Raw genomic sequence first — 12,218 nt, 5'->3', positions numbered from 1 at the left:
CAACTGTGCACCCCAGGATAGCCATGAAACCCCAACACAAAACCACAAACTTAAAACATTCAAATGTTCTCTCACTGGGGGGGTGGGGTGGGGTGGAGTAATGATGTCAACATTGTGAACTTTGTAGGTGACAATTCTTGTTACAATGTCAAGAGGCTAGACACACCTAGCAGAGCTTTCCTACAAATACTGGTCTCCCCAGTTGAGTCAACTTCTCTGCACCCTCCTTAAGCAGGAAGGCAAAGAGCAAAAGCCCTTTCCAAAGTGTTCTAAAAACAAAATACTTTCTCCAAAGCCTGTTTTCCCCACAAGAACATTATCTATTTTGGAAAGCCTGAACCAAAAGAAAAAGGAGACAGTTTGGAATATAATCCTTCCAGAGGAACTAACTGCTCTGGGGCACGTTAGAGCCCCGAGCAAGGCAGAGCCCACAGGTGCCTTGGAAGGCGCTTACCCATGCCTAATTACAGAGGACAGGAGGCTCCGGCTCAGGGAACAGCCTTTCAAAGGCCACATCACCCACCTTCCCAATAAAACACCATGATTTTCAAAGCACAATTCAAGAAAGCAGCAGTGTGAGCTCTTGGCAACCTGAACAAAGGCAGGGGCCGGCCAGGTGGAGCACACATCCACACCACGCACACCCAACTCCACAGCAGTCAGCGCCAACCAGGAAGGGCGAGCTTGTTTTGCCCTACCCCATTCTTGTTCTTTAGAAGTCTGTGCTCAAGTTCTTCTATAACCTCTCAGACGCTTGGGGGAAGACAGGCATGTCAACCTAACCCCAGAAATGCTAATATGGGATGCTTATTTGGGACACTCAACAAACACTTCTGTTTTAAAGTAAAAAAGGGATTAGCATAGGCTAAATCATTATTTCAGAAGCAGGGCCTCAGAGGGGTAGCCGCAGGGCATTTTTTTTTTTTTCAAGTTTTGTTCTGAGACAGGGTCTCATTGTCTCAAGCTGACCCCACACTTGCTAGGTAGCCAAGGACAACTGCTAGGGCACGCATACTTCTTCATGCTCAGCTCTGAGTATTATCAGTTCCTTAAGAAGCCGATTCAGGAGATGAGGAGATGGCTTTGCTGGTAAAGAGAGCTGCGTAAGCTCCAGGACCTGAGTTCGGATCCCTGGAGCCCATGAGCAAGCCAGGCATAGCAGCATGCGCACAGGAAGAGAGAAATGGATATGTTCAGATTTATGCCAAACAAGATTTGTCTTCTTGGGAATACATTTTTTTTTTACATACAATTTAAATGTTCTGAATGATTGAAAGACAATTTGGTCGTATTTTTCACAACATATGGTTCTATTCTAGAGAAAAAAAACACATTCAAAAAGTAATCATTCGTAACCTATAACTTATGTCTGATTGTTAAATAGTATAAGAATGTGGCTCTCATGTTTACCCTTTTCCTATTCCTATACAAGGACAGCTTCGGTGGTGCAAACAACCAAAATAACAATGAGGAGATGTAGAGAGGACCTTTGCATTGCAGGCATCTGTCTGTCTGTCTGTCTGTCTGTGAGCGTGGCCCGGGCTGGAGTGGGGTGCTGATGGAATACCACAAAGGCACTTCACTTTGGAACAGAGATACCGAAGAAAGAGGCTGGGGATGGTGTCAGGGAGGAAGACCCAAAGAGCTGGTGCCTGTGGGAGCGCAGAGCGTATCTCCCCATAGGAGCAGCCCTAGGGTGACCAAAGCAAAGGCACTGTACAGCCCTGAGCCTGTCTCCGACAGCTGCTGCAGAGTCCAGGATCAGCGTGAGAGGCCTAGACTGAGCAAGACTAGCGTGCCCTTTGGACTACATCAAGTCAGACAATTAGATCCTCTCCATGCAGGGCCTCGGAGGTCAGAGGCAGAACGGGAAAGGAGCAGACACATGGAAACAGCTCCAGGTCGGAGGGGAGCAGCTGCCTGAGAGGAGCACCGTGCGTAGCACTGTAACAAAGGATCAGAAGCAGCTGGGGACAGGGAACGCGGGGCCAGCTGGTGCAGAAATGGAGAATAAGGGCAAGTCACTCCAGAACTTGAAGGCCCGGGTTTGTATTGGTTCCTTTTACCTTGTAAAAAGCAACTTGAGGGGCGGAAGGGTTTATTCTGGCTCAGTTCAGAGAATTTTTTTGTCCCCTTGTGGTCAGAAGGGCTTGCTTCACTCTGGAGTCAGAGAAAGGAAGGCCATGACTCCTCTGACCTTCTCCTGCCCTACTTTCTATTTCAGGTCAGGGATGGATGCTCCACCCAGAATGACCTCTCTGTGAACAAACCCCAAAGTATGCCTCATCAATGCCCCAGAACCCAGGGCCTCGGTGCTTCCTAATTCAATCAAGCAAACTGATGATCAGAATTTACCATCGCGGGCTTCTCACCAAGACAGACAGACATTTGGACAGACAGCATCAGTACTCAGGTGACACGTTCTCTGAGGGTGTAGCTTCCTGAGCTTCTGTCAGAGCAGCCCGAGTCACTAAGGGCTAACACCTAACTAAGTCACAGTACCTACATCAACAAGGGAAGCCTCACACACCCAATACTGTCAAACTAATGCATCTCACATCTCAAATATCCTGAAAACCCAGGAGTGTCTGGCCTTTGCCTGGAGACCAACCTAAGGTCAATGAGGTATCTACACACACAGCCTCCTTTCCCTACCTAAGGCACCAACTATAAATATACCTGTATTCCCGTTACATCTTGGCCTTGTGTCATTTTCAGAATTGATTCAGTTGTTTTTACCCCGCTCCCTTCCTGCCCCTGCGGCTCCTCTCCTTTCCTGGTTCCCTCGTTTAAGAAGACTTCTGTGTTTCCTTTTTGTGGTCATTACTTTTCCTTGTATTGATTCAGAACATGTCAAGGCACATCTGTAGTTAATAAACCAAAATACCAATGACTATATATTTGCTTAAAAAAAAAAAAACCAATTCCTTACAGCCTCGGAAGCAGGAAAGTAACTAGAGACTGGCGTGCATGACACTGCACCCCAAGGGCCTCACAACCTCCTTAGTGTAGCCGGTAAGGCTTCATGGCTGCCCTACTGCATCTTGTTAGTTCACAGAATACAAATGCTAGTTCCAGAAAAAGGAACTGAAATGAAGCCCCAGACTTGACAAGGACACACTACAGTCACTACTATAGTGTGGGACCCTTTTAGTCCATGGAAGGACAGAACCAATGTTGTGTATGGTGACTGTGCTGAAGGGCTCGGGGCTGCTCCCGTAGCAGGAGCGATCCGAATGCTGGTGTGTTGCTCTTTATGTCTTGCAAGCTTAAGGGTCATGGGTGGGATTTCCTCTGTATATCTGAAAGCACTCATCTGGGCCTCACTGCCAGAAAGAAATCTATGCTTTCAATACAGGCTGCCTGGAAATCCCTACATCAGATGCACAAACTGCCAGTTTATACAGCTATTTTCTTCTCGTGACCTCAGAGATATCTATATACAAAGTTAAATGACACTATAGCTACCTCATCCGGGCTTGTGAAACATGCAACACTAAAGGCACACACTGAGGCTCTCCAAAAGTCAATCAACTTAAATGAACTGTTTCTAGAATATACCATGTACAACGTTAAAGTCTATAGACTCTACAGAAGCTTCTTAAAGAAATGGCTTTATCACTGTTCCATTAGTGAGAGAAAAGTTCGCTCTGGAACCCGACGGCTGCTGCAGTCTGTCCCTAGAGCAGGAGAGCAGCTCCCAGCACTGGGCCAGGTGTCATGCACATGTACGGCTCCTGTCTCCAGGCCTGCACTCTCCATCCTAGAGTAGAGAGGGCCTTCATTCTAGAGAGGAACAGAAAGGAAAAAAAGAAAAGAAAAACAAAACAAAACAGAAAACAAAAAAAGAAAAATAAAAAAATAGGAAACCAAACTGGTTGTAAGCACTTCTCTAAGAGTTAAACATAAAAGCAATGGCAGAGCTGTTCTCCCAGGCGAGCATCTCTACCCAGGGAGAGGGTATGGGCGGGCCAGGACGAGCACATCCTTCAGCGGGAGGGGATCCTCCAGTGGTCATGGCAGTTTCTACTAGCTCCCATCCCTGAGCAGTGTGAGCCTGGAAGCCACCACAACAGGCCCCTCCTCCCCTCCCCCATCCTTTTCTCTACCCTGCCCCCCCCACACACCCCCCGCCCCCACCGGGAGAACTGAAGCTGCCGTAACACCTAAGAATATCGGAATACGTCCATTTTGTGGGTAGATTGGAATTCTCTGTATGGAGGGGATTTAGCAAAAGGCTAATGTGAGCCTGGAAAATAGAGTCCTTCCAAGAGACACAGAAGAACCGTGCTGACCAATGGGGGACAACGTTCCCTGTCTTCCTGGCTTTACGGACTGTATCATTATCCCTTGCAAAATAGGGAGGAGGACTCAAGTGTTGACTCTGATTATTTGCCTTTGAAGCCAAAACATTCTAGCCACGTGAAAGAATGACTGGGCCCAAACTCACACACACCCATCTAAGATTCCAAATGAGGATCTTACCATTCATGTGACTTTTAAAATCAGCTTATACACCACACAGTGTACACTTGTGTGTCCCACACAACAGTGCCATGCGCAATGAATATGGACAGCAACACTTTAAAAACAGAACTTGTGAGATCTGACAAGTTACCAGATCAGAACAAAAGCTGAATTGCCACAGAATTTCCCACTGTCCCACCTACTTCCTCCTCCACATGAGAAGCAAGCATTTATTAATAATAAAATGTACCCAGATCCACTCTTCAACCTTCCTTTGTTTTCCAGCCTATCTGTTATGTGAATAAGAATGTTTTTGAAGCTATTTAGCTTAGTTCTCAGTGTGCCACACAAAACACGAGCGACAAAAAACTCAGCAACCAAAGCTTCTCCTTTGAGGTATTCCAGGGGACATCTGTACAGACATCTGGTTTATAAAGATCCATTTTAAAACCTACTTAAAATGCATTAACGGACTCGCTGTCCCTCTTTCTCCCGAGTGAAACAGATGCCTTTCTTCACGTAGGGACACACCTCAGGTGGCCACAGCAGCACAGCTCCGTGGAAGGAAGCCCTAGAGCCACTGACCTACCTCATAGAACATGTAGAGAGACAGCAGGGTGAGTCCAAGGTTATACAACTGCAGGATGCCTCGGCAAGAGAACGGCTGCCGGTTCTTCATGTATTTTGGTCCCAGCCATACGATGAGTAAGTAAATAACAGAACAGACAAACGTAGGGATGTAATTGTCCAGGAGGAACCATCCTTTGACTCTAGTATCTGAAAACCAACAGAAGGAAAACATTTAGTCGTCAATTAGATACAAATAAGGGAGACCACTTCCAAAGCCACCTGACACTCATGTTGCCTTTAATCTGTGCAATACAATAAAGGCAAACCACATACAAATACACATCAAACAAAGCAAAGCTTTTTTGATACAGGTTTAGAATAATTTATTACTTGTGTTTACGCTAAGTAAAATAATAAAAACATGCTTTCAAAGAATCTGAAAGAAAATAGAAAGTCAAACTACCCACTAAGTGTATTATGCTTACTGAATTAACGTGGAATCGGGAAACTTAGGAGATGGTAGTTTGCATTCAAAAGCCTTCCAGCTCAGTGAGTGCCAGCACATGCAGGCACAAGCAGTGTGCCCTTCAGCCAGGTGAGGGACACTGGGTCTGACTGGGGAGCCAGCAATAGAGGCCAGTGAGTAAAAAGAATGGACCACTATTGGCTTGGCCATGATCAGACTCGGGACTATGCAAGGCAGTGGTCCTCAACCTTCCCAGCTCTTCGACCTTTTAATACAGTTCCTCATGTTGCAGTGACCCCCTACCATAAAATGATTTTCATTGCTACTTCATATCTGTAATTTTGCTATTGTTATGAATTGTAAGTATCTGATAATGCAAGATATCTAATATATGACCCCTGTGAAAAAAGTCATTTGGTCCCAAAGGGTCCTGACCCACAGGCTGAGAACTCCTGAGCTCGTGTTTTTAGGGCACTATAGGAACTGGCGACCCACCCTGTCTCAGAGGACACCCCACTCTTACCCTGTCTCCTAGGCAGGACAAAGAAAGGGAAGAAACCCGAGCACATGCTAGAAGCAGCCTCCAGCCACTGCTCTACTGGACAGCCTTGCTCTCACCCTCATCTCCTCCCCTGGCCTCGCAGGGAAGAGGAACACGCTCCCTTTGGGGAACTACATGCCAGTCTTCCTTCTGTGCAGACACTTGACCCTGTCCAGCCAGTCCGCCGTGGCTTGCTTTCATTTGTTTCAGACAGAGCTGCTGCCCCTACTCCCCACACCACCAGTTATGATACAGTAGTGGCGGATGGCAATGTTCGTTCTCACAAGTCCTTCAGGGAAGTGGCTGGCCCCAGAGACCGCAAGGAAGGGGCCCCTAACACCTTTTGATCTCAGCTCTGGGCCTTAGCAGTATATGTTGAGAAAGTAAGTTTTCACTTACCAGCTAGCATCTACAAAATGAATCTACGTATTTACCTATAAAATTTCCATATTCTTTACTTAAAGGTTCAGCTCAGCAACTTATTCTTTTGCATTGTGCATTTCCAAGAGCTCCCTCCAAGAGCACCCATAGCAGCTGGTCACAACCCTAGTCCCAGGGCAAGTGTTCCTGGGGATCCAGGTAATCATGGTGGATCACTGCTCTGTGTGGTTTCTCGGTTGGGGTAATTGTGACCACTAAGCTTTCTTTTTTCTCCAGCTCATGCAATGAACAAATACCTTCTTCCTGTGGTGGGTGAACAGCCTGAGCTACTGTAATCATGAAGGTGGTCATCTTGAGGACGGATGAGAATGGCAAAGTGGAAAAATACAAAGAACCGGGTTCTCGGTTCCGGCCACAGTGCCCTTGCGATGGGCTGCTCTACCTTGCAAAGTAAGCTAATCACTTTTATTACTTCAGACAATTAAAGGCTGAATTTTCTGACTCTTTATAACCAAGTATGAAGGCACTGTTTCAACACAGGCAGATGCAAAGGCATTTCATTGTTCTTTTTCTGTCTCTCACAGTACAGCTCGGAAGGGCCTGGAGCTGGTTACATGATTTGTGCTACTCTCAAACCCATGGTTTTCCTGCTTCAGCTTCCTGCGTGCTAGGATGACAGGTCTGAGCCAGCACTGCCAATGTAACCTGTTCTTTCAACTGAGCACCCTCTAGTCTAACCTGCTGCTTCTCCATGGGCAACTGCCTGATGCCTGGTCTTAACAATTCTCAGAAGGGCGTTCTTCGTGGATCTTTGCAAAATGATCAGGAATCACTGTAGTCTGATGACAGCTTAAGGCCTGTGCATTTTACCTGCCACAGAGGCAGAGAGGCTGCACCAGGTTAGACGCCCCACACCCTTATGGTATCAAACACCTTTCATCTTTGACCCACTGATGAAGCTCTTTTTGTGTTGTTTTTTTTTCCCTGTATCTTAAAAATGAGTGAACCTGAGAGTCCTCTGTTCTGATAAGAAGCAGTTTACAAGCAGCTGCCTAGTTAGGGCTTTGGGGGAAGTGACCATGATTCCCTGAAAGCACTAATGGGTGAATCTGTAGCTGGGTTCATCCTTGACTGGACTACTAAGACATTGAAAACCATAGAAGGCGGGGCCTGGCGGGAGAGGACAGATCAACACGGCTTCCCTTTGAAGGGAATATCTTATCCTTGTCTCTGTCCTTATACACTCTGCCTGCATCCAGAAGCACGGTTTTACTCTGCCATGCTCTTCCAACAATGGCCAGCCGTGTCTCCGGCCCAGAAAGGTAAGGGCCAAGAGACCACCGATGGACCCCTCTGAACCCAGAAGCCAAAATAAAACTTTCCTCCTTTAAGTTGGTTTTCCAGGTTATTTTGTCAGTGATGGAAACCTTATACATTTCTGTGAACCCCTTGAAAAGTTCTTTTGTAAAGAAAGTATTACAGAGAATACTAGAAGGCCATGCATAGCTACTTCGAAAAAAATTATAAGAACAAATAATGAAAAGCAGCAGCATAGCAAGGGATTTGAAGCATGTGGCATGATGTGAAATGACTTGTTAATTAAAAACAAACAAAAAAAAAGGCAGTGGTGGTGCACAGCTTGAATCCTAGCACTTGGGAGGCAGAGGCAGGCAGATCAGCCTGGTCTTAAAAAAAACAAAAAAATCCTTAAAGCACTATTAGAGATATGAAATCGGATGGGTGATGGGAGGGGCAGAGGAGAGGGTAACGGAGGGAAAAGAACTTTGTACATTCTGTAGACGTGGAAATGTCAAAACGAAGCTCAACTGTGTGTACAATTCACACACGTCAAAATAAATGATAATTCTTTAAAACTTAAATTTAAAAATGAGAGTAAAGTCCTGTGGGCTTATTACGTTACAGCACAACAACAGCGCACGTCCCCAGCACACATGACACCGTGGGTTTCATGGCCAGCACTGCATGCTTCTGTCTGGCTGTGGTGCCTCACAGACACTTAGAGTCTAGCACTTGGGGGAGCTGAGGCATGAGGATCTAAGGGGTTCAGGGCTGGCCTGGGCAATAGGTCAAGACCCAGTTTGTAGAGAACAGCAGCCCTCGGAACTTTGCAAGGGAGAGAGCATTTTGTCCTCACACTGGGCGTGTTCAGAATGCACCGGCTTGGTTTCCTCTAGAGAGTCGAGCTCTAAGGAAAGCGTACCACCATCAACCACTGTGAAATCACTGGCTTTCACGGGCTGCAGTATGGAAACTGAGCCGGCAGAAGGATGGCCACAGCCATAAGGTCTCTGCCTTGAGAGCCAGGGGATAGCATTCAACTAACAGAGAACTTCACAAGGTCCTTAGGACTGGAGATAAAGTTTTGATCTCATCATAGAAAACAATTTCCAAGACCTCATGCAATATTTACAAGAGGCTATAAAGAGATGGGAGGGGAGCCGCAGATGAGAGCTAAACCAGAAGCCAGCTTACCTCGGGGGCCCAGGAAGGCCTTGAAATAGGTACTGAGTGACGCATCGAAATGTTCCATTTTAAAACCTATTAAAGAGAAAGGAGACATTGATTACTGTCTACTCAAAATACTTCTTACACGCATTTCCCTAAAAGAACAAGAACAAGCCATTTTCAAAGGTGCAAAGGGAAAGGCTGAATTCCTCACGCAAAACCAAAGCTGCTCCCCACTCCTCCACGCATGCTACTGCGAGGGCTGAGAACCTCAGCGGTGCGTCCTATGAATTCACATTAAAAAAACCAAATCAACAAAAAACAAACAAACAAAAACCAAAAAATCAACACCAAAAAACAAACACCAAAAACCAAAAAACCCAACCAAGTCCCAGTTTCCTAAACTTCTCTTCTCCGTTCCAGAGAAGCCTTCCCTGTGGTGCTGAACCTCGGTGTGAAAGAAGAACTGGATTGAAAGGTGGCAGACATATCCATCCCACAGGGGAAGGACACTGAAAACAGCAGGAGAGGAACTGTGTCCTTGCTTGTCACCAGATATATATATTAAATACACTTAGGCTATACATAGTATCTATTATATACAATATAATTTAAAATATTCTGTGTGTGTGGGGTATGCATGTGGAAGTCTGAGGATGAGTTTGGGAATTGGTTCTTTCCTCCTATCACGTGGGTCCACAGGGCTCAAACTCAGGTTGTCACACTTGACAGCAAGTGCCTTTACCTGCAGAGCCGTCTTGTTAGCCAAAGCCATCCCCTGATGCCATTATTAAGGTATTTTTACACACACACACATACACACACGCATGCACATACACCCTTCCCCACTGCCTCTCGTCTTGCTAGTCCTTTTACCCTCCCCCAGTCACCTGTACTCCCCAGTCCCCTCTCTGACTCTGCTCCCTGCTTAAAATTACTTGTCACCTTCGTTTTTAAATACTTCATGTCCACAGTAAAAAATTAAAATATTAAACATCATATCCTCCAACCAATCAAGTCAGCTCTAAACAGAAGGAAGCCAGTGGTAGTGCTTGAATAAACTGTTCCAGAAAGCTCTCCCCTTTGGAGCACACACACAAAAAGGTCACAATAAACAAATTTTTGTAAATTTGGATTATAATCCAATAGCAAATGACCAAGTCAATTTAGCACTGATCACAGTCACGAGTCAAGGTGTCCAACCTTAGGACTCTGATACTGCGCTGGGTGTGGGAAATGCATACATTTGAGGCAAGACAAACTGACTTGAAGCTAGCCTGGGCTAGCCATAGTTCCAGGTCAGCTGGGGCTACAAAATGAAACCTTGTCTCAAAACAAACAAACAAACAAACAAACACAAACAATTCAGTTAAATTTAATGTAACTTTAATTTATGGTTATCAAATTCACAATCGTGTGTTTAGTTATGCTGCAAATATAGTCACACTGTTTTACACAGAATCAGTCACTGAGCCTCCAGTTCTTCTGAAAACCTTTAAAACCACTTCTAAGTATTGCCAAACCTCTAGGGAAAGGGCGGGGCATGGGGATGGGTAATATTTCAAGAGAGAAGCTTGGAAGAATTAAGAGACTATCTAAAACATCAACAGCTAAATGAAAAACATCAAGGACCTATTGCCTCCCAGGCCCAGGAGAGTGCAAACAGGGACAGATGTTCAGCAGCATCACCTAGAACAAGTGATGTGCCCAGGGGGCACAAGGACCCAGGTCTGAAGCACAGCAGATGTTGGAACGCACCTCCTGGTAGCTGTACACACCCATTTAATGCTACACAGTAGGAAGATTTTCAAGTCCCAGCACTCTGGGTTCTAACATCAGGAACAGTTCCCGGAGAGGGAACAATACAAGAATCGTTCTTCAACCTCCTTGTTAACCAAGGCTTTTCAGAAAGCAGGGAACTGCCGTTTTCTAAGCAGAAGCCACAGGAAAGCTGGAAACAAGAGCATAGAAAGGCTTTAAACTGTCCAGGGCTAACCGCCTGGGTGGGGGTGGACAGCGGAGGAGAGCCATTAGTGGATTGGGGGAAAAAAGTAAGTTCCTGGAACTGCTCTGAATGACCTAGGATTCCAAGGACAGTAGCCTAGGACAGAATCCAGTTTGAGAATCTAGGCTAACGCGGCCAGAGAAAAGCAGAAAAACCTCAGGTCAAATTTCAGTCTGAGAGTACTGAATCCAGCAGTGGGTTTCAGGAAAGACTTGTGGGTTTAGTATCTGGAGATAACTGAAGACAGTGTCTGGCCTGGATAACCTGTCTAAACTGCTCTGCCATGGAGGCCTGCAGGAGCTGCCTCACATGGGGGTCCCTCTTCAAACGCATACCCAGGAGGAGACTTTGCCAGAGGGCCACATTTGTTCTTACGGTGCCTTTCTTCTCAGCTGCACCACTCTCCTCCTGGGTTTGCAGAACTTTTCTCAATCAAACTTAGGAAGAGTGGAAAAAGCAAACAATCTTTGGGAGAACAGACATGGCGACAGTCAAGAGGGATCTATGTCACGGATGGGCTCGCTGCCCCAGTGATGAAGTGGGGGCTGACCCATGACTCACCAGGCTGATTCTGACAAGGCAGGTATCTTCCCCCACACCCATACCCACAAGTGAGTGTGTCTATACACTCTTTACAGCTGTGGCTGCTGCTCTTCTAAGGTACGAAGGTAGGCTGTCACCAAAGCTTGTATCACTCACAACCACAATGCCAGGCTTCTGCCCAGCTATCACCCATCCACACCATTCTATTTTTTTTTTTTTTCATTTACACCTGGACACCTGCTGTCTGCATCAGGTGCCAGGCACAGAGGACTTAAAACCCAGAGATACAACAGCTCAGAAGACAGAACTCAAGGTCCGGGAGAAAAACACTGTACACACAAACAGGATCTAAACGGTTTCAATGACCTGCAGTTGACTGCAGCTCGAGACTATTAGACTGAAAACAGCAGAAACGTTTTAGGCTGGTGTTAGACTGTACAGCACTCTGAGGAAAGACGTGCAACCCACACAATCCTGCCTGGAGCACAAACTGCTTTGTCCAGCGTATCCCCATCATGCCACATGCTACCAACGGGACGAACACTTAGTGACATCTACTTATCAGCCTGGCTGTTCACACAGCCTTTACTAATGACCTTAAAAAACACTGATGCTGGTGATTTGGAGATGTCACAGTAAGTCTCTTAATGTGTGCTTTATGTAAGAAGGTGAAAATTTGTGTGTGTGTGTGTGTGTATGAAAGAGACAGTGATAGACAGACAGACAGACAGACAGACAGACAGACAGACAGACAGAACTTAGTGTGTACAAGCTTTCAT

The 12,218-nt window shown here is 46.0% G+C and overlaps 1 protein-coding gene across 1 annotated transcript in view; it reads right to left on the bottom strand.

Moving 5' to 3' along the window:
* Nucleotides 1-12,218, bottom strand: part of Elovl5 (ELOVL fatty acid elongase 5) — a 66,018-nt gene that overhangs the window by 16,283 nt on the left and 37,517 nt on the right. Inside the window, exons 2-3 of the mRNA XM_021171553.2 lie at nucleotides 8,919-8,984; nucleotides 5,057-5,244 (exon numbers count right to left, since the gene is read on the bottom strand). Of these exons, the coding sequence (XP_021027212.1) occupies nucleotides 5,057-5,244; nucleotides 8,919-8,976 (246 nt within the window). The 5' untranslated portion in view covers nucleotides 8,977-8,984. The remainder of the gene's footprint in view (nucleotides 1-5,056; nucleotides 5,245-8,918; nucleotides 8,985-12,218) is intronic.

Source organism: Mus caroli, unplaced genomic scaffold (genome assembly GCF_978045245.1).
Source record: "Mus caroli unplaced genomic scaffold, Mus_caroli_1 scaffold_11, whole genome shotgun sequence".
Taxonomy (NCBI): domain Eukaryota; kingdom Metazoa; phylum Chordata; class Mammalia; order Rodentia; family Muridae; genus Mus; species Mus caroli.
The sequence above is the reverse complement of the archived record's forward strand: the minus strand, read 5'-3'. Positions and strand labels throughout refer to the sequence as shown.